A 27,840-nucleotide genomic window follows, 5' to 3' on the forward strand; every position below is an offset into this window, starting at 1 on the left:
CTTAAAGTTCAACATTCAGAAAACGAAGATCATGGCATCCGGTCCCATCACTTCACGGGAAATAGATGGGAAACAGTGTCAGACTTTATGTTTTTGGGCTCCAAAATCACTGCAGATGGTGACTGCAGCCATGAAATTAAAAGACGCTTACTCCTTGGAAGAAAAGTTATAACCAACCTAGATAGTATATTCAAAAGCAGAGACATTACTTTGCCAACTAAGGTCCGTCTAGTCAAGGCTATGGTTTTTCCTGTGGTCATGTATGGATGTGAGAGTTGGTCTGTGAAGAAGGCTGAGCGCTGAAGAATTGATGCGTTTGAACTGTGGTGTTGGAGAAGACTCTTGAGAGTCCCTTGGACTGCAAGGAGATCCAGCCAGTCCATTCTGAAGGAGATGAGCCCTGGGATTTCTTTGGAAGGAATGATGCTAAAGCTGAAGCTCCAGTACTTTGGCCACCTCATGCGAAGAGTTGACTCATTGGAAAAGACTCTGATGCTGGGAGGGATTGGGGGCAGGAGGAGAAGGGGACGACCCAGGATGAGATGGCTAGATGGCATCACTGACTCGACGGACTTGAGTCTGAGTGAACTCCGGGAGCTGGTGATGGACACGGAGACCTGGCGTGCTGCGATTCATGGGGTCGCAAAGAGAAGGACATGACTGAGCGACTGAACTGAACTGAAAGTACTATGGATTCTACGTGCTCTTCCTTGCTACGCTATATATGATTAATAATTGTGTACTTGGTGTTGCTGCTGCTAAGTCATTTCAGTCGTGTCCAACTGTGCAACCCCATAGATGGCAGCCCACCAGGCTCCCCTGTCCCTGGGATTCTCCAGGCAAGAACACTGGAGTGGGTTGCCATTTACTTCTCCAATAATTGTGTACTTGATTCCCTTTAAATGTAGTTTCACAAAACACTAGTGATAAATGTAATATCACTGAATCGGGACTGCTTTAAAAATTCTATTTGGACTTTCTGGTAAGGCTCCCAGAAGCCCTTTCTTGAACTAATGAAGATATCTTTCGATAGATAATAATGTTTAGAAGTATAATCAATGGTGATGATGATGGCTAACAGTTAAAAAGTGCCTTTAGGGCTAGGCACTGTTTTAAATGTTATATTAACTAGTCAATCTGCACACCTCTGAGATAGTCATTCTTATTCCCATTTTGCAGATGAGACAACAAATGCACAGAATGGTCATAAAATTTATCTGAAGCTCCAGTGCTAGTAAGTGGTACATTCAGGATCTAAATCCAGCCATTTAACTACAAAGATCATTCTATTAGCCAAGCTGCTATGATTATTTACTAATAAATTAAAGTTCAAGCAGGTTTAGGCCAGTATCACGCTGCTTCTTAATAAATATACTTTACACTTGGCACATCTCAGGGATCTTTTGGTCCCAAATCAGAAGTTAAGAATTGAGGAAAACCTAGGCCCAGAGAGGTTTAAAATTACTTGCCTAAGGTGTCACACACTAAAATTTTTTTTCTAAAAGAGTTATTGCAGATTAAGTTGGAGTCTGTAGGCTAAGGGGTGAATGAGATCCTATTATTCTTTTAATTGAACCATTTCTATGTAATATTTTTTGGTTTATATTTTTCTTATTTCCTTCTACTTTCTATGGTTTGTTCTATTGTTCTTTTTCTTTCTGAGTTCAATGTTCAGCTTGTTAGTTTTTAGTCATCCTTTAAAAATATATGCACTGATAAATGTAAATCTACTATGAATGCTTTCATTATCATGCCATGTTTAGGTATAAATTTTTTCCTCTACGTGCTGACATGTTTTTATTATCACTCAATTCTAAATATTTTATACTTTATAACAAAAAGAATACTCAAATATCCAAACAGTCTTGAGAAGGAACAAAACTGGAGTTTCACACTCTGATTCCAATGTAAGACCTAAAACCATAAAACTTCTAGAGGAAAGCATAGGCAGTAAGATCTCTGACATCTGACTTAGTAATATTCTTTTTGGATATTATCTTCTCAGGCAAGGGAAACATAAGCAAAAATAAATATATGGAAATATATCAAACTAAAAAAGTTTTGCATAGTAAAGGAAACTACTGTCTACTGAATGGAAAAGATATTTCAAAATGATATATCTAGTAAGGAGTTAATATCCCAAATATACAAAGAACATAAACAATTCAACATCAAAAAACCAAACAACCTGATTATAAAACAGGCAGAGGGTCTCAACAGACATTTTTCCAAAGAAGATATATAGACAGCCAGAAGGCACATGAAAAGATGCTCAAACGACTAATAATCATGGAAATACAAATCAAAACCTCATATGTGGTCAGAATGGCTATTATCAAAATGAGAAGAATCAACAAGTGTTGACAAGGATATGGGGAAAAGACAATCTTTATGCACTACTAGTGGGAATATAAATTGGTGCAGCCACTATAGAATACAACTAGAGGCACATAGTAGTGGGAAGGAGGAATGAGACGAAGGTAGTCAAAAGGTACAAACCTTAGTCATAAGACAGCTAAGTACAAGGTATGTGACATACAACATGATGAATGTAATTAATACTGTGGTATGTTATATATGAAAGCTGTTAAGAGAGAAAGCTAACAGCTCCCATCACAGGGAAAATTTTTTTCCTTTTATTTATATCTATGTGAAATGAGCAAGCTCTGGGAGATGGTGAAGGACAGGGAAGCCTGCATGCTGCAGTCCATGGGGTAGCAAACAGTAGGACACAACTGAGAGACTAAAGAACAACAGAAAAGTGAAACGGGTGATGGATGTTCACTAAACTAACTGTGATAATCATTTCATGATGTACCTAAGTCAAATCATTACGTTGAACATCTTAAACAGTATGTCAATTATAGTTCAATAAAACTGGAAGAAAAAGTATTGTTTGAATGACAATAAAAACAAACACATAAACCATCTCTATCATTCCAAACTTTTAAAATCTATTTTATCAGTTTCTGAAAAAATAGCCTACTATGATTAAGGACTTGTGAGTTTCTCCTTGTAATATTGTCCTATTTTGTCACGTTTTGCTTGAGTTTTTATTTTTCATGCACATCGGTTCAGGATTCCGTTTCTGGTAGTGAATCTTTCATTCTTTCGTTACATAAAAAGTTCTAATATTTGCAATAAAGCCCTTTTGTCATAGTAACTATTTTGGTCTATATTAATATTCATACTCTTATACGAACTCTTAGTTTTTTAAAAGAAGCTAGTATTTACTGTTCTTTCTACCACTTTATAATAAATCATACGATGTTTTTGATAATAATGTTCATAAAAACAGCTAAAATATGTATTTCCTTAGGGCAAAATTCAGACTTAAACTGAAGAGAGTAAGAAAAACCACTAAATCATTCAGGTATGACCTAAATCAAATCCCTTACGATTATACAGTGTAAGTGATAAACAGATTCAAGGGATTAGATCTGATAGACAGAGTGCCTGATGAACTATGGACGGAGGTTTGTGACACTGTACAGGAGGCAGGGATCAAGACCATCCCCAAGAAAAAGAAACGTAAAAAGGCAAAATGGTTGTCTGATGAGACCTTACAAATAGCTGAGAAAAGAAGAGAAGCTAAGGGCAAAGGAGAAAAGGAAAGATATACCCATTTGAATGCTGATTTCCAAAGAATAGCAAGGAAAGATAAGAAAGCCTTCCTCAGTGATCAATGCAAAGAAATAGAGGAAAACAATAGAATGGGAAAGACTACAGATCTCTTCAGGAAAATTAGAGATACCAAGGGAACATTTCATGCAAAGATGGGCACAATAAAGAATGAAAATAATATGGACCTAACAGAAGCAGAAGATATTAAGAGGTGTACAGAATACACAGAAGAACTATACAAAAAAGATCTTCATGACCCAGATAACCACAATGGCATGACCATTCACTGGGAGACAGACATCCTGGGATATGAAGTCAAGTGGGCCTTAGGAAGCATCACTACTAACAAAGCTAGTGGAGATGATGGAATTCCAGTTGAGCTATTTCAAATCCTAAAAGATGATGCTGTAAAAGTGTTGCACTCAGTATGCTAGCAAAATTGGAAAACTCAGCAGTGACCACAGGACTGGAAAAGATCAGTATTCATTTCAAACCCAAAGAAAGGAAATGCCAAAGAATGTTCAAACTACCACACAATTGCACTCATCTCACACTCTAGCAAAGTAATGCTCAAAATTCTACAAGCCAGGCTTCAACAATATGTGAACAGAAAGCTTCCAGATGTTCAAGCTGGATTTAGAAACGGCAGAGGAACAAGAGATCAAATTGCCAACATCTGTTGGATCACTGAAAAAGCAAGAGAGTTCCAGAAAAACATCTATTTCTGCTTTATTGACTACATCAAAGCCTTTGACTGTGTGGATCACAATAAACTGGAAAATTCTTCAAGAGATGGGAATACCAGACCACCTTTCCTGCCTCCTGAGAAATCTGTATGCAGGTCAAGAAGCAACAGTTAGAAATGGACATGGAACAGACTGGTTCCAAATCAGGGAAGAATCATGTCAAGGCTGGATATGGTCACCCTGTTTATTTAACTTATATATAGAGTACATCATGTGAAATGCCAGGCTGGATAAAGCACACGCTGGAATCAAGATTGCCAGGAGAAATATCAATAACCTCAGATATGCAGATGACACCACCCTTATGGCAGAAAGCAAAGAGGAACTAAAGAGTCTCTTGATGAAAGTGAAAGAGGAGTGAAAAAGCTGGCTTAAAACTCAACATCCAGAAAACTAAGATCATAGCATCCCATCCCATCACTTCATGGCAAATAGATGAGGAAGCAATGGAAACAGTGACAGACTTTATTTTGGGGGGCTCCAAAATCACTGTGGAAAATTCTGAGAGAGATGGGAATACCAGACCACCTGACCTGCTTCTTGAGAAACCTATATGTAGGTCAGGAAGCAACAGTTAGAACTGGACATGGAAAAACAGACTGGTTCCAATTAGGAAAAGGAGTATGTCAAGGCTGTATATTGTCACCCTGCTTATTTAACTTATATGCAGAGTACATCATGAGAAACGCTGGGCTGGAAGAAGCACAAGGTAGAATCAAGATTGCCGGGAGAAATATCAATAACCTCAGATATGTAGATAACACCACCCTTATGGCAGAAAGTGAAGAGGAACTAAAAGCCTCTTGTTGAAAGTGAAAGAGGAGAGTGAAAAAGTTGGCTTAAAGCTCAACATTCAGAAAAAGAAGATCATGGCATCTGGTCCCATCACTTTTTGGCAAATAGATGGGGAAACAGTGGAAACAGTGTCAGACTTTATTTTGGGGGGCTCCAAAATCACTGCTGGTGGTGATGGCAGCCATGAAATTAAAAGATGCTTACGCCTTGGAAGAAAAGTTATGACCAACCTAGATAGTATATTCAAAAGCAGAGACATTTTTTTGCCAACAAAGGTCCATCTAGTCAAGGCTATGGTTCTTCCAATGGTCATGTATGGATGTGAGAGTTGGACTGTGAAGAAAGCTGAGTGCTGAAGAATTGATGCTTTTGACCTGTGGTGTTGGAGAAGACTCTTGAGAGTCCCCTGGACTGCAAGGATTTCCAACCAGACCATTCTGAAGGAGATCAACCCTGGGATTTCTTTGGAATGATGTTAAAACTGAAACTCCAGTACTTTGGACACCTCATGTGAAGACTTGACTCATTGGAAAAGACTCTGATGCTGGGAGGGATTGGGGGCAGGAGGAGAAGGGCATGACAGAGGATGAGATGGCTGGATGGCATCATTGACTCGATGGACGTGAGTCTGAATGAACTCCGGGAGTTGGTGATGGACAGGGAGGCCTGGCGTGCTGTGATTCATGGGGTTGCAAAGAGTTGGACACGACGGAGCAACTGAACTGAACTGAACTGAAAATCACTGCAGATGGTGACTGTAGCCATGAAATTAAAAGACCCGTGCTCCTTGAAAGAAAAGCTATGATCAACCTAGACAGCATATTAAAAAGCAGAGACATTACTTTGCCAACAAAGGTCCATCCAGTGAAAGCCTTGGTTTTTCCAGTAGTCATGTATGGATGTGAGAGTTGGACTATAAAGAAAGCTGAGCACCGAAGAATTGATGCTTTTGACCTGTGGTGGTGGAGAAGACTCTTGCGAGTCCCTTGGACTGAAATGAGGTCCAACCAGTCCATCTTAAAGGAGATCAGTCCTGAATATTGATTGGAAGGACTGATGGTGAAGCTGAAACTCCAATATTTGGCCACCTGATGCGAAGAACTGACTCACCGGAAAAGACCCTGATGCTGGGAAAGAATGAAGTGGGTTGGAGAAGGGGATGACAGAGGATGAGATGGTTGAATGGCATCACCAACTCAATGGACATGACTCTGAGTAAGCTCTAGGAGTTGGTGATGGACAGGGAAGTCTGGCATGCTGCAATCCATGGGTCACAAAGATTTGGACACGACTGAGTGACTGAACAGAACTGAAAATATGTATTGAACACTTACTCTATGCCAGGATTTCCCTGCTGGCTCAGACAGTAAAGCATCTGTCTACAATGTGGAAGACCCGGGTTTGATCTGTGGGAAGATCCCCCGCAGAAGGAAATGGCAACCCACTCCAGGACTCTTGCCTGGAAAATCCCACGGACAGAGGAGCCCGGTAGGCTTACAGTCCATGCCGTCCCAAAGAGTCAGACACGACTGTGCCACTTCAGTTCACTATATGCCAGTCACTGTTCTAAGTACTTTTTGTATGTTAATTCTTTTAATTCTTACAATAATCCTGAGGTAGATGTTATTTTCCGCATTTTAAAGGGAAGTAAACAAAAACACAATTAAAAGTTCAACTGACAGATATTCCATCTTCTCCCTGAAGATTACAAAGACCTTAAATTTGTAATTCCTTTCTGCTTCCACATATATCTTCCAAGCTCTTATGGTCTATTAGTACTTGTTTTTAACCCACTCTTTTGCTTTATGGTCAGCAGGATTGGTAACCACACTGTTATAACTAGGTTTACAGATTTACCGACATGCTTGCTAATTTATTATTTTACCACTGCTCTTTGCATTCCATTCCTTTATTTGAGGCTCAGTTATAAGCATGTACGCACAGAAGAATATTCTTTAATAATCTTTCAAGGAGTATCTGTGAATGGTTAATTCTCTCAGACTGAATAAAAATACCGTTACTTCATTCTTAGTTCCTGAATGAAAAATTCAGATGTGATTTTCAGTTGGTGTTATTCCATTTCCTGCTGCAGTCTATAACTACTTATGAGAAGTCTAATGTCAGCCAGTTGCTGAAGTTTTCTCTTTGTTTTTGATGTTCTGCAGTTTTATTATGATATGATTAGGTGTGAATTTGTTTTAATTCATCCTGCTCAGACAAAGCATGTTATTCTAATCTGGAAATTCCCATCTTTCCTCAACTATGAAAACCTGATAGTCCGTATATCTTGGACTACTGCCTCTGCTCCTTTTTCTCTTTATTGTAGAACTCCTATTTGACATAGGTTGGAGTTTATTCTATCCATTACTTTTCTTTACTGTTTTATCATATACTCCATCTGTGTATCTGTCTATGCTGTTGACACTGCTCCAATCTGGGGTGATTTCTACACATCTATTGTCTATTTTACAAGTACTTTCTTTGACTATGCAAATTTGGTATTTATCCTTCCACCCCAACTATTAAAAACCAGAAGCATTCTTAGGAGTAAAGGAACAGAAAATTTTACCATCTTTTCTCTCCTCTAAAAAGGATACTACTTTGGAAAAATTTGCCAAGTCGTACTTGCCTGGAGAATCCCAGGGACAGGGGAGCCTGGTGGGCTGCCATCTATGGGGTCGTACAGAGTCAGACACGACTGAAGCAACTTAGCAGCAGCAACAGCAGGGATGGGGATGACCCCTACTAAGGGGTAGGGCAGTATAACGACACACACACAACCATACGTAAACGTAACCAATATACACGATGACGAGAGAGAGAGAGTGTGTGTGTGTAGGTGTATCTTCACTGTATAAACTGGAAGCAGTCACTCCATTTGAAGACTATGTAGAATTTAAGTAGAGGGAAGACTCAGATCTAGATTTTTTCCTTTTATAACTGTAAATAAATTTAAATTTAATATTGCCACCTGTTCACATAGTATGTAATTCAACTGAACATAGAAAGCACATATAAATACCTGGAGGAAGAATATTCCAGGATGAAAGAAGTGCAAGTACAGTTCTTGTGGAGGCAACAGGCTCAGCATGATTGACAAATAGCCAGAAAGTAAGAGTGGCTGAAGTACTGTAAACATGGGAAGGGCAGGAGAATAAATGAGACAGATGAGATATCAGGTGTTAAATTACATATAGCCCTAAAAGTCATGATAAAGTTTTGCACTATATCCTAAGAGTGATGGGAAGAGCACCTAAAATGTCTTTGAAAATGTGCTTTAAGCAGAAGTGCTTATTTAAATTGTACCTTGTGTTTTGTACAATACTTAAAAAGTAACACTGTTAACAGAAGTTATAATTTCATTTAGAACTTAAGTTGTAAGATTCAAGCTTTTCTATTTCTAAAATACAATAAGATGACATATTAGGAAAATCAATATAATGACTACAAATGACATAATCTGCTATAAGATCCTAGGCAGAATTCTATTTTGAGACTTGTGTGAGAACTATATATCAAAGAATACATAAAACACATATGTACAGTTTAATGAATAATTATAGAGTGAACCAGCATAGCCATCATATAGAAATAGAATATTACCAGCACCCCAGGAACTCTTGCTATATGACTTTTCAAAAAAGAGCTTACCAAGTACTATAACCGGTGATAATTATCCACTTAAATGTCAACTGAGATCATGTGACCAATCTTTTTATGGGCAAAAGAAATGTTCCCTTAAGTCCATATTTAATTTCAATATGGAAATTAAGTATGTATCCACTTAATATCTATTCACATTTCAGTATAGAGATGTTTCATATCTAAGGCACTAATTTTTAATTTTAAACAAAAGGTGTATCAAATGAATTAAAGAAAAAAACAACAACACAGAACTATAGAGCTTGAAGAAAACATATACATCTTCATGTATTTTTGAAGCAAACTTAACAGTGATAGCTTTAAGATTAAGAAGCACCTGATTAAAGTCATTCAAAAGTTAAGATCTCGTTACAGGTTTCATTACAACAAATTAGGTAAAATGAGGAGACTTCTTTGTTTCTCTGTAGCTTCCAGTATATACTTAGCACTCGAATGTTTTACAATAAGTATGAATCAGGCTAATCACAGTATATCTAAAATATATTCTTTTAAATTTAAGCCTAAAAAAAAAAATTTAAGCCTACTTAGTATTTCATATTATAAAAACTTGACATGTCACTGATTCACGACTTTTATACAATATTAAAAATTAAGCCTATGAAATCTAGATTCCTACATCTTTTAAATGAATATTTTAGCAATAAACTACCAGAGGATAAGAAAGATGTGTGGTCAAAATTAAACTAACAACAATTTAAAATAAAGAATTTCATATTAAAGTTAGATTATTCTCTAACAGTAATTATATAAACCTTTTGCAAGTGCACTTAAAATAGTAACAGAAGAGAATGAAATATAATAAACAAGCCATAAAGACACAGGAAATGTGGATAAAACTAAATGGACAACATGAATAAAAATAACATTTAGAAGTATTATTCTTAAAACATAGTGTATTACCTGAATTATGCACCCTCTAATTTATGCACATGATGGATAGCTTGTTAACTTGTTAAGGGGCTATACTATTATAATTGATAGTGGCTGAAGGCAGTCAGGCCATAATTTCTATTTAATGGATGGGAAAGTAAGGTAACAAAATCTACAGCACCATTTTAATGTAACTGCCTAGAGTTTACATTTATGTCCAAAGTATTACCTATATTCTAGTCTTTTCTATGTTGAATTCTTTAAAAAAGACAAAAATAAGCTGCTGCAGGATTCACGTATTATTAAATAAAAATTCCAATTTAACCAATACCTAGAAAAAAATCTCACAATAAGCAGAAAAGAATGTTCAACTAACCATTTGACGGTCCATTTCTGTTTTCTTGTTCTTTTGAGCTTGTGGGAGAAGCAACTGGGCTCATTTGACAGGTTCCAGTTGTTGGAGAATAGGCTGCAGCACTTTTCTTCCTTGTGATTTTAGGAGAATCAAATGACTAGAAATAAATATTAATTTGGGACAAATATATTATGTTTAGTTACAGACCTTCGGAAATACATTTGAAAAACTCAAAAAATTCAAACAAATACTCTTTTTTCTGCTCTTTCTTTTTTGATTTAAATATACACCATTACTATCTTCAAAGTGAACACTGGTATTTCAAGGTATGCACATTTTTCAGGTCTCCATACTAATTAGGGTATCTCAATCTAATGATTATGAATGAAGTTTTAACACTGAAGGGTTGCTACCTTCTGAGATGGTATTTCCAAGCAAGTAGAGATGGCCAACTCTCCCAGTTACATCATGACATTTGCTGTCAGCATGAGCGCGGCAGCTGCAACGGCACACGAGCGCAGCCGAAGAGCTACCCCACGTCCAAGGTCAGGGGCAGCGGCCAAGAGGAGTTACCCCACGTCCAAGGTAAGAGAAACCCAAGTAAGATGGTAGACGCTGAGAGAGGCCATCAGAGGGAAGACAGACTGAAACCACAATCACAGACAACTAGCCAATCTAATCACATGGATCACAGCCTTGTCTAACTAACTCAGTGAAACTAAGCCATGCCATGTGGGGCCACCGAAGACGGGCGGGTCATGGTGGAGAGGTCTGACAGAATGTCATCCACTGGAGAAGGGAATGGCAAACCACTTCAGTATTCTTGCCTTGAGAACCCCATGAACAGTATGAAAAGGCAAAATGATAGGATACTGAAAGAGGAACTCCCCAGGTCGGTAGGTGCCCAATATGCTACTGGAGACCAGTGGGGAAATAACTCCAGAAAGAATGAAGGATGCAGCCAAAGCAAAACAACACCCAGCAAAAACAACAGCTGTGGATGCGACTGGTGATAGAAGCAAGGTCCGATGCTGTAAAGAGCAATATTGCATCGGAACCTGGAATGTCAGGTCCATGAATCAAGGCAAATTGGAAGTGATCAAACAAAAGATGGCAAGAGTGAACACTGACATTGTAGGAATCAGCGAACTAAAATGGACTGGAATGGGTTAATTTAACTCAGATGGCCATTATATCTACTACTGTGGGCAGGAATCCCTTAGAAAAAATGGAGCAGCCATCACAGTCAACAAGAGTCCAAAATGCAGTACTTGGATGCAGTCTCAAAAACAACACAGTGATCTCTGTTCGTTTCCAAGGCAAACCATTCAATACCACGGTAATCCAAGTCTATGCCTTGACCAGTAATGCCGAAGAAGCTGAAGGTGAACGGTTCTATGAAGACCTACAAGACCTTATAGAACTAACACCCAAAAAAGATGTCCTTTTCATTATAGGGGACTGGAATGCAAAAGTAGGAAGTCAAGAAACACCTGGAGTAACAGGCAAATTTAGCCTTGGAGTACAGAATGAAGCAGGGCAAAGGCTAACAGAGATCTGCCAAGAGAACACACTGGTCATAGCAAACATCCTCTTCCAACAACACAAGAGACAACTCTACACAGGGACATCACCAGATGGTCAACACCGAAATCAGATTGATTATATCCTTTACAGCCAAAGATAGAGAAGCTGTATACAGTCAGTAAAAACAAGACCAGGAGCTGACTGTGGCTCAGTTCATGAACTCCTTATTACCAAATTCAGACTTAAATTGAAGAAAGTGGGGAAAACCACTAGACCATTCAGGTATGACCTAAATCAAATCCCTTATGACTATGCAGTGGAAGTGAGAAATAGATTTAAGGGGCTAGACCTGATAGACAGAGTGCCTGATGAACTATAGACAGAGGATCATGACATTGTTCAGCAGACAGGGATCAAGACCATCCCCAAGAAAAGGAAATGCAAAAAAGCAAAATCGCTGTCTGAGGAGGCCTTACAAACAGCTGTGAAAAGAAGCGAAGCGAAACGCAAAGGAGAAAAGGAAAGATATAAGCATCTGAATGCAGAGTTCCAAAGAACAGCAAGGAGAGATAAGAAAGCCTTCCTCAGTGATCAATGCAAAGAAATAGAGGAAAACAACAGAATGGGAAAGACTAGAGATCTCTTCAAGAAAATTAGAGATACCAAGGGAACAGTTCACACAAACATGGGCACAGTAAAGGACAGAAATGGTATGGACCTAACAGAAGCAGAAGATATGAAGAAGAGGTGGCAAGAATACAGAGAAGAACTGTACAAAAAAGATCTTCAAGATCCAGATAATCCCGATGGCATGTTCACTCACACACACCTAGAGCTGGACATCCTGGAATGTGAAGTCAAGTGGGCCTTAGGAAGGCCATGAACAAAGCTAGTGGAGGTGATGAAATTCTAGTTGAGCTATTTCAAATTCTAAAAGATGATGCTGTGAAAGTGCTGCACTCAATGTCAGCAAATGTGGAAAATTGAGCAGTGGCCACAGGACTGGAAAAGGTCAGTTTTCATTCTAATCTCAAAGAAAAGTAATGCCGAAGAATGTTTAAACTACCATACAATTGCACTCATCTCACTCGCTAGTAAAGTAATGGTCAAAATTCTCCAAGCCAGGCTTCAGCAATATGTCAACCATGAACATCCAGATGTTCAAGCTGGTTTTAGAAAAGGCACAGGAACCAGACATCAAATTGCCAACATCCGCTGGATCATCGAAAAAGCAAGAGAGTTCCAGAAAAACATCTATTTCTGCTTTATTGACTATGCCAAAGCTTTTGACTGTGTGAATCACAATATACTGTGGAAGACTCTGAAAGAGATGGGACTATCAGACCACCTGAACTACCTCTTGAGAAACCTGTATACAGGTCAGGAAGCAACAGCTAGAACTGGCCATGGAACAACAGACTGGTTCCAAATAGGAAAAGGAGTACGGCAAGGCTGTATATTGTCACCCTGCTTATTTAACTTATATGCAGAGTACATCATGAGAAACGCTGGGCTGGAAGAAGCATAAGCTGGAATCAAGATTGCTGGGAGAAATATCAATAACCTCAGATATACAGATGACACCACCCTTATAAAGTGAAGAAGAACAAAAGAAACTCTTGATGAAAGTGAAAGAGGAGAGTGAAAAGTTGGCTTAAAGCCCAACATTCAGAAAACTAAGATAATGGCTCTGGTCCCATCACTTTTTGGCAAATAGATGGGGAAACAGTGGAAACAGTGTCAGACTATTTTTCTGGGCTCCAAAATCACTGCAGATGGTGAATGCAGCCCTGAAATTAAAAGACACTTGCTCCTTGGAAGGAAAGTTATGATCACCCTACACAGCATATTCCAAAGCAGAGACATTACTTTGCCGACAAAGGTCTGTCTAGTCAAGGCAATGGTTTCTCCAACGGTCATGTATGGATATGAGAGTTGGACTGTGAAGAAAGCTGAGCACCAAAGAAATGATGCTTTTGAGCTGTGGTGTTGGAGAAGACTCTTGAGAGTCCCTTGGACTGCAAGGAGATCCAACCAGTCCATCCTAAAGGAGATTAGTCCTGAGTGTTCATTGGTAGGACTAATGTTGAAGCTGAAACTCCGATACTTTGGCCACCTAATGCGGAGAGCTGACTCATCTGACAAGAGCCTGATGCCTGGAAAGACTGAATGCAGGAGGAGAAGGGGACGACAGAGGATGAGATGGTTGGATGGCATCACCGACACAATGGATATGGGTTTGGCTGGAGTCTGGGACTTGGTGACGGACAGGGAGGCCTGGCGTGCTGCAGTTTATGGCGTCACAGAGTCGGACACAACTGAGCGACTGAACTGAGCAGAACTTGAAGGATAATTACAGGGCTAGGCAAGAGAAATGTTCAGCAGTTTTCTTAGTAAGACCCACAGGAAAATCCCTGGAAGAGTTAGTGCTGTCCTTCAACTTCACAAAGTTGCTCTGACACACGTCCTAATGATAACCAAAATAATGTTCAGACAATTGAGTATAGCATATAAGGCCTTTGAGAATTTGACCTATTCTAAATAAATCCTCTCTGCAGCTTCCTGCTCTGTGTTTACATAGACCTTGTGTACACGTCTTACTGGAGTTAGTGAATTCTAATAATTCTTTACATTTCTGTATATTCCACTAGGATTTATGTTTCTGAAAATAAATTTTTTCATTTTTGTTTTCTAGAACTAAAAAATGTATGATGAATGGATGATTCAAAAGGAACAGACCAATAAACTTAGCCACATCATTCCACTCAAAATATATTCATGTGTTCATTCATACATTATTAAATGACACCTATAGTCCCAGACTGCAGAGGTGTGACCCAAATAAAAGAAGAATTAATGTCGATACAGACATTGAAGAAAGAAGATGGAGAAAGTTCAGCGCAATGAGTTACATCCACTTGCCACAGTTCATTAGGTTGCAAACCACGAGGATTAATACCTTGTGCGATAGGTTGAAGATGTAGGGGTCTACAAGTAGAGCAATTACTAATAATTTCTTTAGCCTGGGGGTATGGGATTTTCCATTGGAGAAGGCAATGGCACCCCACTCCAATACTCTTGCCTGGAAAATCCCATGGACGGAGGAGCCTGGTAGGCTGCAGTCCATGGGGTAGCGAAGAGTCGGACACGACTGAGTGACTTCACTTTCACGCATTGGAGAAGGAAATGGCAACCCACACCAGTGTTCTTGCCTGGAGAATCCCAGGGATGGGGGAGCCTGGTGGGCTGCCATCTACAGGGTCACAGAGTCAGACACGACTGAAGCAACTTAGCAGCTTAGCAGCAGCATAATCCCAGTCACTTAGGCTATTCACATTTCAGTGCAGTTCAGTTTAGTCACTCAGTTGTATCCAACTCTTCGAAACCCCATGGACTGCAGCACACCAGGTTTTCCTGTCCATCACTAACTCCTGGAGCTTACTCAAACCATGTCCATCGAGTCAGTGATGCTATCCAACCATCTCAACCTGTGTCATCTCCTTCTCCTCCTGCCTTCAATCTTTCCCAACATCAGGGTCTTTTCTAAAGAGTCAGTTCTTTGCATCAGGTGGCCAAAGTATTGGAGTTTCAGCTTTAGCATCAGTCCTTCCAATGAATATTCAGGACTGATTTCCTTTAAGATGGACTGGTTGGATCTCCTTGCAGTCCAAGGGACTCTCAAGAGTCTTCTCCAACACCACAGTTCAAAAGCATCAATTCTTTGGCACTTAGCTTTCTTTATGGTCCAAACTCTCAAATCCATACATGACTACTGGAAAAACCATAGCTTTGACCAGACGGATCTTTGTTGGCAAAGTAATGTCTCTGCTTTTTAATATGCTGTGTAGGGTGATCATAGCTTTCCTTCCAAGGAGCAAGCATCTTTTTATTTCATGGCCACAGTCATCATCTGCAGTCATTTTGGAGCTCCCAAAATAAAGTCTCTCACTGTTTCGTTTCCCCAACTATTTGCCATGAAGTGATTGGACCAGATGCCATGATCTTAGTTTTCTGAATGTTGAGTTTTAAGCCATCTTTTTCATTTGGGCCTCAGCTAATCTTTCACTGTTTGGTCCCTCACTCATAATCCACTTTCTCTAAATACTCATCATCACACTATTAATTGTTCCCTGTTCTGAATTCCCTTTAAACTTGTTTTCTATAATACTTACTTACCACCCAGCATCTGGCTAGCTAATGTACATACAGGAATGAAACAAATTTCCTGGCCTCATAAACAGCAGAGACAGTTCTAAAGATAGTATGTGTGCTATAGAAATTTGAAGAGGGAAAATCAAAATAGTCTGCAGTAATCTCACATGATTCCTGTGAGAAGGAAGCGTGAGGCTTAGATGAGTGAAAACAAAGGGTATGAAAAACCTGAAATGTAGAGATGAAATGCACAGCAAAGGGTGGATTTGGGGGATAAAGGAAATGTCTAAAGGGTCATGACATGTTGCAAACATTGTAGAATTACACTTTAGCTTGGTTGCTGACTTGAAATAGTTATATAATTCTCTACTGTCAACTATTCTTTAAGACACCATGGCAGAAATAGTAGCTATGTTACCTTTTCCAATAATTTTGGTATTAGTTCCAGAATCTATAGTATCAATTATCTTTTTACAGTTAAGATTTTAAAGGATAGATACTTCTTTGTATTGGGGGAACAAAAGGCATTCTATTCTTTATTTTCTATATCTACTGTAGCCACAAATGTAACCAATATCTTTAAAAAAAATCAAACTATAATATCAAGTTATAGCTCTAAAGCAATCTTTTTCATAAGGTGAAAGGGTTTTAAGTCTCTTTATCAGGTGGCTATTATTACCTCTCTACCTTGAGTTTTCACCTGTTTATATGTATTCAGTCATAAACTATGACATTTATCCAATCCAACCCCACTTTTCTAAGAATTTATTGCCCAGAACTATTTCACAGTGTATGTACAAGAAATGAAAGTCACTACGCTAATGTACATTGATGTCAATCTGTTTTCCTATTTTCACCAAAAATTATTTTTCCAATTGCCAAATATCTAAGCATTGCAACTGTAGATCATATATTTCTCCTTGAAAACAATTTTCTAGCTTTCACAAAATCGATCTTCGTTGTGTGTACACGTGCATGCACGTGTGTATATATAAAATTTTTGTCCTCACCTTAAAAATACTAAGGCTTCTCCTTTGCTAGCTTTTTGTGATCTGTGTTGATTACGAGGGAAAATGTCTGTCCACAATTGTAATGTGTGTGTGTGTGCTTAGTCACGTCCAACTCTTTGCGGCCCGTTGGGCTGTAGCCCACCAGAGTTCTGCCCATGGATTCCAGGCAAGAATACTGGAGCAGGTTGCTGTTTTCTAATTCAGATATTCCCAACCCAGGGACTGAACCTGAGTCTTTTGTACTTCCTGCATTGGCAGGAAGGTTCTTTACCACAAGTGCTATCTGGGAAGCCCATATAATGGTAATATACTGGAAAAAAGAAAATCTACCTTTCTCTACTATCCCACTAAATATTCTGCATATTTATATGTATCTGTCTACTTACAGACAAAAATGTATAAACTTTTTATAATTTTATTTCTTTATTTCTATTTATTGGCTGTGCTGGGTCTTTGTTGCTGAGCGGACTTTCCTCTAGTTGTAGCAAGTGGGGGCTACTCTTCATTGCAGTGTAAGGCCTTCTCACTGCAGTGGCTTCTCTTGCTGCGGAGAACCAGCTCTAGGCACACAGGCTTCAGCAGTTGTGGTTCCCAGGCTCTAGTGCACAGGCTCAATAGTTGTGATACACGGGTTTACTTGCTCCACAGCATGTGGGATCTAGACCAGGGGTCAAGCCTGTGTCTCCTGCACTGGCAAGGATTCTTTACCACTGAGCAAGTGGATTCTTTACCCAGAATCACACTTCTTTAAGTTCTATTCTCTCGAGGTTTAACCTAATTTTTAAACTCTGAAGATGATCCTAGAATCCATTTAAGAATTTCCATTTTGCCAAACCCCAAACATTGAAGGACTTGGCCTACTTAGTTCAAATGTCACTGTACTTTTTTGTAAGGAGGTCAAACCTTGTATATTAGCAAAACTAAAATTTGAGCATTGATTTTTCTGCCCAGAACGAGAGAAATGAATGTTCTCTCCATAATTTCAAATATATGTAACATCCTTTCTTAAGTTCTTTCACAAATTGTAGCCTGCTTCGTCACCTTGTTTAAAACATATTCTACCAAAGAGTTATTGATTTTTACCTATTATAAACAGTCTAAAAAGTACCAACCTAGGGTTCTTTCAGGATGAAATATGGGATATAATGGGTCTGCTACTATTATTATGAAATATTAGCCTATGCTATCACTGAAATGTTTAACATACAGGTACTGTAGGTATTTGGACAACCAGAAGCAAAAGAAAAACTAGGGTAGCTAATGGAGACAATTCTTTATAACCTTATACTGGCTAACCCAGTTATTGGAATGATGCACCTAAGATACTATGCATCACTAGTACTTATGGAATTAATTAGAAAATTTAAAATACCAGCTGTCTCAGGGATTTTTCACAATTTAGGCCTAAGGTTCCTAAAAGAGTCCTAAATATCAACTGTTTTCAGTTAGAGGCTATTATGAATTAAGATGCTAAGAACATTCTTGTATGTCTTTTTGTGGCTATATGATTTTATTTACCTGGAAAGTCCAGGAGTAAAATTGCTAGGCTACAGGATGGCTATAGATTTATTTTGTATACATAAAATAAAGGCTGAATAGTTCTCCAAAGGGTTTCAGTTCAGTTCAGTCGCTCAATTGTGTCCGACTCTTTTTGACACCATGGACTGCAGCTTGCCAGGCTTCCCTGTCCATCAACAACTCCCAGAGCTGGCTCACACTCATGTCCATCTAGTTGGTGATGCCATCTAACCATCTCATCCTCTCTCATTCCCCTTCTCCCGCCTTCAATCTTTCCCAGCATCAGGGTCTTTTCCAATGAGTCAGTTCTTTGCTTCAGGCGGCCAAAGTATTGGAGTTTCAACTTTAGTATTACTCCTTCCAATGAATATTCAGGACTGATTTCCTTTAGGATGGACTGGTCGGATCTCTTTGCAGTCCAAGGGACTCTCAAGAGTCTTCTCCAACACTACAGTTCAAAAGCATCAATTCTTCGGTGTTCAGCTTTCTTTACAGTCTAACTCTCACATACATGACTACTGGGAAAACCATAGCTTTGACTTGACAGACCTTTGTTAGCAAAGTAATGGCTCTGCTTTCTAATATGCTGTCTAGGTTTGTCATGGCTTTTCTTCCAAGGAGCAAGCGTCTTAATTTCATGGCTGTAGTCACCAACTGCAGTGATTTTGGAGCCCAGGAAAATAAAATCTCTCACTGTTTCCATTGTTTCCCCATCTATTTGCCATGAAGTGATGGGACCGGATGCCACGATCTTAGTTTTCGGAATGTTGAATTTTAAGCCAGTCTTTTCATTCTCCTCTTTCATCAAGAAACTCTTTAGTTCCTCTTTGCTTTCTGCCATAAGGGTGGTGTCATCTGCATAGCTGAGGTTATTGATATTTCTCCCAGCAACCTTGATTCCAGCTTGCGCTTCATCCAGCCCTGCGTTTCACATGATGTGCTCTGCATATAAGTTAAATAAGCAGGGTGACAATATGCAGCCTCGAGGTACTCCTTTCCCACAGTGTTTATATCCTTTTAAATTGCTATCTATAAATGAGGGCTCTAAATGCTGAACATCCTCACCAATCCTTAGATTGTTTTAGGCGTTCCTGTGTTGGTTTTTAAAGTCATTCTGTTTTGATTTTGTTATTTAGCTATTCTGTTCATACTGTTCATGAGGTTCTCATGGCAAAAATACTGAAGTGGTCTGACACTCCAAAAGCTGGCTTAAAATTCAACATTCAAAAAACTAAGATCTTGGCATCTGGTCCCATCCCTTTATGACAAATAGATGGGGAAACAATGGAAACAGAGACTATTTTCTTGGGCTCCAAAGTCACTGCAGATGGTGACTGCAGCTATGAAATTAAAAGACATTTGCTTCTTGAAGAAAAGCTATCACAACCTAGATAGCATATCAGAAGACAGAGCCATTACTTTGCCAACAAAGTTCCATCTAGACATAGCCATTGGTTTTTCCATGTATGGATGTGAGAGTTGGACCATAGAGAAAGCTGAGCACCAAAGAATTGATGCTTTTGAAATGTCGTGTTGGAGAAAACTCTCAAGAGTCCCTTGGACTGAAAGGAAATGAAATCAGTCTATCCTAAAGGAAATCAGTCCTGAATATTCATTGGAAAAACTGATGCTGAAGCCGAAACTCCAATACTTTGGCCACCTGATGTGAAAAAGTGACTCAGCTGAAAAGACCCTGATATTGGGAAAGATTGAAGGCAAGAGGAGAAGCGGACAATAGAGGGTGAGATAGTTGGATAGTATCACCAACTCAATGGACATGAGCGTGAGCAAGCTCTGGGAGTTGTTGATGGACAGAGAAGCCTGGTGTGCTCCTGTCTGGCGTTGCAAAGAGTCATGTACGACTGAGACACTGAACTGAACTTAGCTATTCTAATGAGTGGGAATGGTATCACTTTGTGGTTTTAAATTGTATTTTCAATGACGAATAACACTGAACATTTTTTCATTTGCTAATTTTCCATCCATTTAAACAACTGTCTGGGATTTGTAAAGCTTGACAGCTAATGATTTGGTGACTGTTATGTGACAGACTACGTAAATGTATTGATCTTTCCAAATGTGCTTTTGGGTTTTAATTGTATATAACTTTCTTTTTTTTTTTTACAACTTTCTTTTGTATCAAAAGAAAAAATATGAAGTATCTTTCAGAGGATTGTTCAGCAGCCAAAGGGATCTGAAACATCATCTTAAGGCTGCTCTTCTTAAAGTGGGAAATTCTGTTATTAGTGACAACATGAATGAACCTGGAGAACATTATGCTAAGTGAAATGCACTGAGAGAGAAAAACAAACCACTTCACGGTCTCATTTATATGTGAAGAAAATAAAAAGGTCTAATTCACAGAAACAGACAGTAGGAAAGCAGTTTTTAGTCACTGGGAGATGGAGGAACAGAGGGTACAAACTTTCATTGTAAGATAAACAAGGTCTGAGGATCTAATGGACAGCATGGTGACTATAACTAATAACACTATTATATTGTAACTAAAATCTGCTAGAAGGGTAGAACTTAAATGTTCTTACCAAAAAAGAAAAAGAAAAAGTTGAAGTTATAGATGGATTAATAGATGGAAACAATCCTTTCACAATGTGTGTATAAAAAGACACACATACACATATGTATACACAATGAATATACATGTTCACAATCTAGAAATCAAATCATCACATCGTACACTTTAAATATCTTATATTTTGATCAATTATATCTCACTAAAGTTGAAGAAATGGAGAAGGAAATGGCAACTCACTCCAGTGTATTTCCTTGGGAAATTTCATGATCAGAGGAGTCTGGTGGGCTACAGTCCAAGGGGTCACAAAGAGTCAGACATGACTTAGCAACTAAACAATAACAACAAAGAGGAAAAAAGTGAAAGCCTTGGGTCATACTTTTTTCTCCTTTCTCTATTTCCTGTTTTAAACCAGATTTTTCCTAAAAGCTTGACTCCTACCTTACACAGACATACTCATGTGATTCTTGAGTATCTGCAAAACTTTTGAATGATTTGTGTAAAATAACCTGAAGATGTTAAGAATGTCATTCTTTGTGCCAAACCTTTTGAGTCAAGACTACTCCTTGATATGATTCATGTAAAAACTTACACTGGTACATGAATGAACCAAATCTACTTAATTTCCTATTAAGAGAAGAGAAATGGGAGGTTTTCATACAGAAAGAAGGGGTGGGAAACCAAGAGAGGAAGACGAATGTATATTTAAGTCACTCAGGAGCTTTTCAGTTCAGTTCAGTTGCTCAGTTGTGTACGACTCTTTGCGACCCCATGAATCGCAGTATGCCAGGCCTCCCTGTCCATCACCAACTCCCGGAGTTCACTCAGATTCACATCCATCGAGTCAGTGATGCCATCCAGCCATCTTATCCTCTGTCATCCCCTTTTCCTCCTGCCCCCAATTCCTCCCAGCATCAGAGTCTTTTCCAATGAGTCAACTCTTCGCATGAGGTGGCCAAAGTACTGGAGTTTCAGCTTTAGCATCATTCCTTCCAAAGAAATCCCAGGGCTGATCTCCTTCAGAATGGACTGGTTGGATCTCCTTGCAGTCCAAGGGACTCTCAAGAGTCTTCTCCAACACCACAGTTCAAAAGCATCAATTCTTCGGCGCTCAGCCTTACATCCATACATGACCGCAGGAAAAACCATAGCCTTAACTAGACGGACCTTATTCGGCAAAGTAATGTCTCTGCTTTTGAATATACTATCTAGGTTGTTCATAACTTTTCTTCCAAGAAGTAAGGGTCTTTTAATTTCATGGCTGCAGTCACCATCGGCAGTGATTTTGGAGCCCCAAAAAATAAACTCTGACACTGTTTCCCCATCTATTTGCCATGAAGTGATGGGACCGGATGCCATGATCTTCGTTTTCTGAATGTTGAGCTTGAAGCCAACTTTTTCACTCTCCTCTTTCACTTTCATCAAGAGGCTTTTGAGTTCCTCTTCACTTTCTGCCATAAGGGTGGTGTCATCTGCATATCTGAGGTTACTGATATTTCTCCTGGCAATCTTGATTCCAGCTTGTGTTTCTTCCAGTCCAGCGTTTCTCATGATGTACTCTGCATATAAGTTAAATAAGCAGGGTGACAATATACAGCCTTGATGTACTCCTTTTCCTATTTGGAACCAGTCTGTTGTTCCATGTCCAGTTCTAACTGTTGCTTCCTGACCTGCTTTTAGGCAGATACAAAAAACTTAAGTCGAAATTTATGTTTAATAAGAGATGGACAAATTAACAACTCCATGTTTTAATACTAGACACCAAAGCTTTGTGCCAGTTCTTAAATTTATAGGGAAGGAAGGATAGCCTGATCCTCTTTGTTCTTCCCCTGACTCCTTCTTCTCATTCCTGAACTAGAGAAAACTGAGCTCCCTTGACCTTTGGTGACTATCAGCAGTGTGTGTTCCTGGCTGTACTGGGTACTTTCTTCCTTTCTGCAATACTTCACTATATGTTTCTGCTATATGCTGATCCTTTTTCCCTTTCCTCTTCTCGCCAAGAAAACTCAATGAATAAAGACTTACTGATACTGAAACAAAAGAAGACAAAAAAAATTATAAACACACACACACATCTAACAAGAGAGCCCCAAAATACAAGGAGCAAAAGCTGATAGAACTGAAGGAAGAAAAAGAAAAATAATAGCTGGAAACTTCAATGTCCCATTTTCAATAATAGATAGACCAACTAGATAAAAATCAGCAAGGAAACAGAAGATGAACAATACTATATACCAATTAGACCTAACACATATCTATTGAGCCCTCCATCCAACAACAGCAGAAAATACATTCTTCTCAAGTGCCCATGTAATATTAGCCAGGAGAGAAGATATGTTAAGCAGCAAAAAAACAAAAAAAAAAAAAAACCACTCAGTAAATGTGGAAAAAAAGTAGAATCACATAAAGAACAGTTTCTAATCACAATAGAATAAAATTACAAATTAAAAATATAAAGACATTTGGAAAATGAATTTATAGAAATTAAATAACATATTCCTAGACAACCAATCAAAAAGGAAATTAGAAAACATATTGAGGAAAATGAAAATGAACCGTAACATATATAAAAACTTATGGGATGGAAAGTAGTACTCAGAGAAGAATTTAAACACATTTAAAAAAGAAGAAAGCTCTCAAATCAATAACCTAAGCTTCCAATTTAAGAAGTTAAAAAAGGAATAAACTAAACCCAAACACACTAGAAGAAAAAAAAATATTAATATTAAGGTGAAAGCAAACGAAATGGAAAATAAGAAAAAAGAGATCAATGAATTCAAAAGTTGGTTCTTTGGGGGAAAAAAAAAAACCCCAAACCAACAAACCTTTATCTAGACTGACCAAGAAAGAAATAAGATTTAAATTACTAAAATCAGGAATGAGGGGGCAGATATTACAACCAACCTTGGAGAAATAAGAGGGATTATAAGGGGATACTATGAACAGTTGTATGCCAACAGATTAGCTAATCTAGATGAAGTGGACAAATTCCCCAAAATACACAGCCCACCAGGACTGAATCATGGAGAAATGGAAAAGTGGAACATATTAAAAGCAAGTAAAGAGATTAGATTAATTCAGAAAACTTGTTAAAAAGAAAACTGTAACGCCAGAGAGCTTCACTGGTGAATTCTACCAGCATTTAAAGAAGTGACAACAATTCTTCTCAAATTCTATAAAAAAGCAGGGAACACTTTCTAACTCATTCTATGAGACCAACATTACTCTGATAGCAAAACCAGATAAATACCTTAAAAAAAAACTACAGCCCAATCTCTGCAACAAAGAGAACAAAGTTGGAAGACTCATATTTCCTATTTTCAAATGTATAGTAATTAAAAAACTTTTTTATTTTGAAACACAGCATGGTGGTGGCATAAGATCAGATCTGTAGACAAATGGAATAGATTTGAGAGTTCAAAAATAAATTCATATATTTATAGTCAACTAATCTTCAATAAGAGTTCTAAGGCCATTCAATGGGGGAAATAATAGCTTTTTAACAAACATTGCTAGGACAAATGAACTACATGCCCCTAACATCACACCATGTCAAAAATGAACTCTATTATCTATTAGATTTTTAACATATGTGCTAAACACTATAAAACTCCTGGGAAGAAACATAGTAGAAGTCTGCATTACCATAGATTGCACAAGCCATCAAAAAAAAAAAAAGCTGGACTTCATCAAAATTTTAAACTTTTGTGTATCAAAGGAGTCTACCAAGAAAGACAATCCACGGAACTGATGAAAGTACATGTAAATCATATATCTGATAAGGTAACAGTGTTGAGAATATATACAGAATTCTTACAACTTAACAGTAAAAAGACAACCCAATTAAAAAATGGGCAAAGATTTGAACAGATATTTCTCCAAAGAAAATATACAGATGGCCAATTAGTACAAGAAAAGATGTTCAACATTACCAGGGAAATGCAAATTAAAACCACAACAGGATATGACTTCACACCCAGTAGGATGGCTAGAATCAAAAAGTCAGATAATAACAAGTGTTGAGGATGTGGATAAACTGGAACCCTTACATACTGTTAGTGGGGATGTAAAATGCTGTAGAAAAGACTTTAGCAATTTTGTAAAAAGTTAGAATCACCATATGACTCAACAATTCCACCCCAGGTATATAAGAAAACTGAAAACATACTCATACAAAATGCTGTACAAGAATGTTATATACATTATTTGCAATAGTAAAAAAGTGGCAACAACTCAAAGGTCCTGCAGCTGTATGTGTGTGCTAAGTCACTACAGTCATGTCTGACTCTTCGCAACCCTATGGACCAAAGCCTGCCAGCTCCTCTGTCTATGAGATTCTCCAGGCAGGAATACTGAAGTGAGTTGCCATGCTCTCCTCCAGGGGATCTTCCCGACCCAGGGATAGAACCTGTGTCTCCTGCCTTGGCAGGCGGTTTCTTCACCACTAGCAGCACTAAAGAATGGAAGCCCATTCAGCTGAGGAACAGATAAACAAAAGGTGATATACCCATACAAAAGAGTAAGACTGAGCCATAAAAAGGAATAAAGTGCTGCTCATGTGATAAACCTTGGATAAAACTTGAAAATATTATGCGAAATGAAAGAAGTCAATCACCAAAGGCCATATGGCCAGAATAGGCAAATCCACAGAAACAGCAAATAAATCAGCAGTTGCCAGGGAACGAGAGGAGGAGGGAATTGAGACTAACTGCTAATAGGTATGGATTTCTTTTTGGGGTGGTGGAAATGTTCTGAAATCAGATAGTGGTGATGGCTGCACAATGTAATGAGTATATAATAAATCACTGGTGTATACTGTTAAATTATGAATTTTATATTATATGAATGTCAATAAAAAATGCTAAAATTTAAAAAGAATTGAACTGTCAAAAAGTATATGAGATAATTGGGAGAATTTGAGGAAAGATGTCCACTTAAGGATTAAGGAATTAATGTTAATTTTGAAAGAGATTTTTTTGCAGAGATCATAGCAGAGGTGGGAGTGGGGTATAACACTATTATAAAAGTCTATCTTTTTAAAATAATTACTGGAGTATTTATGGATGATATGGATGATGTTTGAGATTTGCTTCAAATAATCTAGTACAGGGGATACTGAAGTATGCATGGGAGCATATATGAAACAATATTAGCCTTGTGTTGATAATTACTGAAGCTGTATAGTAGGCAGTGCATTCTCTATAATCAAATTTCCCCAAAATCAAAAGGCAAAAAAGGGATCAGTATTTGGTGACTGTAGTGAAAAAAGGAATCTATAAATCATTCACGAATTAAAAAAAAAATTAGGAGAAAGACTGAGAATTTTACTATGGGTAAATTAGGCTGGTAAAACTTGGAACCAAGACCATTTTGTACTTGTGGAGGTGATGCAACAGAAAATACAGACTACCTATGAGGCATTCTTAGCAAAAATATGAACCAGAATCTAATCAAGCCTCTAGCTTTAATGACTTTTTATATGAAATGTGAAGAAATGTGAATTGTGAAATAGAGAAATGTGAATAGAGAAATCACTTTTCTAAAGAACACAAGAAAACAATAAAATCTATAATGTGAAATACACTTATGGAAAATAATTTAAGTTTTTTTCCAAAAGATAAATTATAAGAAAAAGAGTGAGATTTTAAAAGATTTTAAAACTTGGTGCAAAAAAAAGACTTACGATACATAAAAACCATTACAATGTGGAAATCTTGTTTGGATCCTGATTTTAATAAACCAACTATAAAAGGACATTTTAAAACAACCATAGAAATATGAATATAGACTGGGTAAAAGATATTATTAAGGAGTTACTTCTTATTTTATAAGTGTGATAGTGGCACTATAGTTATGAAAGAAGTCATTATCTGTTAAAAATGCATACTGAAGAATATTCTAATGAAATAACACGTGTGAGATTTATAAAATTCCAGGGAAAAATATACAGATACATACACACATATATAAATATATACATACATATATAGATAGATGAGGCAAAATTAGCAAAATGTTAGTAATTTTGGAAGATGGGTGATGGTTGCATCGTACTTCATTGTATTATTGTCTCTACTTTAGTGTATGTTCAAAAATTTCCATAATAAAAAGCTAAGGAAAAAAAGCAGGGGAAGAGGAGGGAAGGAGAGGAGAAAGGAGCAGACATGAGCCAGACCAATAAGTGAGCCTACAGAATGTGAGCTGTCATATTTTCTAAAGCCCTGAAATCCAATGTTCTTTCTAATTTCAGGAATCAGGAAAAGTTCTGTCTCAGAGAGATGAGATAATGGGAATAATCAGACTTAGGAGTATCCTACTAATGGTAATGGAGTAATTTCGACTGGGTATGCATGTCCCAATCAGCAAACTTCCTCTAAACCTGCACTGCCGTTCCTCTGGCAGAATGCCTATTAAGTTGGCCTTGGTAGGAAGTATGCTCCTTCCCTTCCCATCTGCAGCATCTGTTCTCCAGTTCCTTCTCTGAGGTAGCCTGAAAGAGATTAGGTCAAGCTGGCTAGGTATATGACCAGGTTACAGCTGTCCCTACAAATTCATCTGAACTACCACTGGTAGTTTATTTGTAATTAATAATTTTCAAATTATTTGTAATAAATAATTCAACTTTGTTTTTGAAAATTCATCTAAAAACAGTGTTTGAAGGGTAATAACTTGAGCAACTCCAATACTGTAGGTAATGAGAAATCAAAATCTTTATCACTCCTCACTACCCTCAACAATTTGAGAGGACTAGCAAACAGTGGTACTTGTAGTATATACACTATATATGAAATGGAGGATCACAGGGGATGGGCCATACCTCTATTTCTCCTATTAGGGGAATCATAAGGAAAATTACTTTTGCAGACTTGCCCTAACATCATGGAGCATTATCTTCATGAAGGTCCGTAGCCACATTGGGAACACTGGGACTTGCTAGTTCCAAACATCTCTGGGAGAGGAAACACTAGATGTTTAAGATGAACAGACTACACTTCAACCAACTAGCATTTAAGAGCCATCTCCTTTTCTTCAACATCACAGTTGTCTTCT

At 38.0% G+C, this 27,840-nt stretch overlaps 1 protein-coding gene across 9 annotated transcripts in view; it reads right to left on the reverse strand.

Moving 5' to 3' along the window:
* The window catches only part of ITGB3BP (integrin subunit beta 3 binding protein), a 92,587-nt gene that overhangs the window by 45,038 nt on the left and 19,709 nt on the right, over positions 1-27,840 (reverse strand). For all 9 annotated transcript variants that reach the window (XR_009599440.1, XR_006059760.1, XR_006059759.1 and 6 more), the window contains one exon: positions 10,075-10,210. Coding sequence is in view for 6 of the 9 variants with exons in the window: in XM_012165554.4 (XP_012020944.2) it covers positions 10,075-10,210 (136 nt within the window). In the remaining 3 variants the exon portion in view is untranslated. The remainder of the gene's footprint in view (positions 1-10,074; positions 10,211-27,840) is intronic.

Source organism: Ovis aries, chromosome 1 (assembly GCF_016772045.2).
Source record: "Ovis aries strain OAR_USU_Benz2616 breed Rambouillet chromosome 1, ARS-UI_Ramb_v3.0, whole genome shotgun sequence".
Taxonomy (NCBI): Eukaryota; Metazoa; Chordata; class Mammalia; order Artiodactyla; family Bovidae; genus Ovis; species Ovis aries.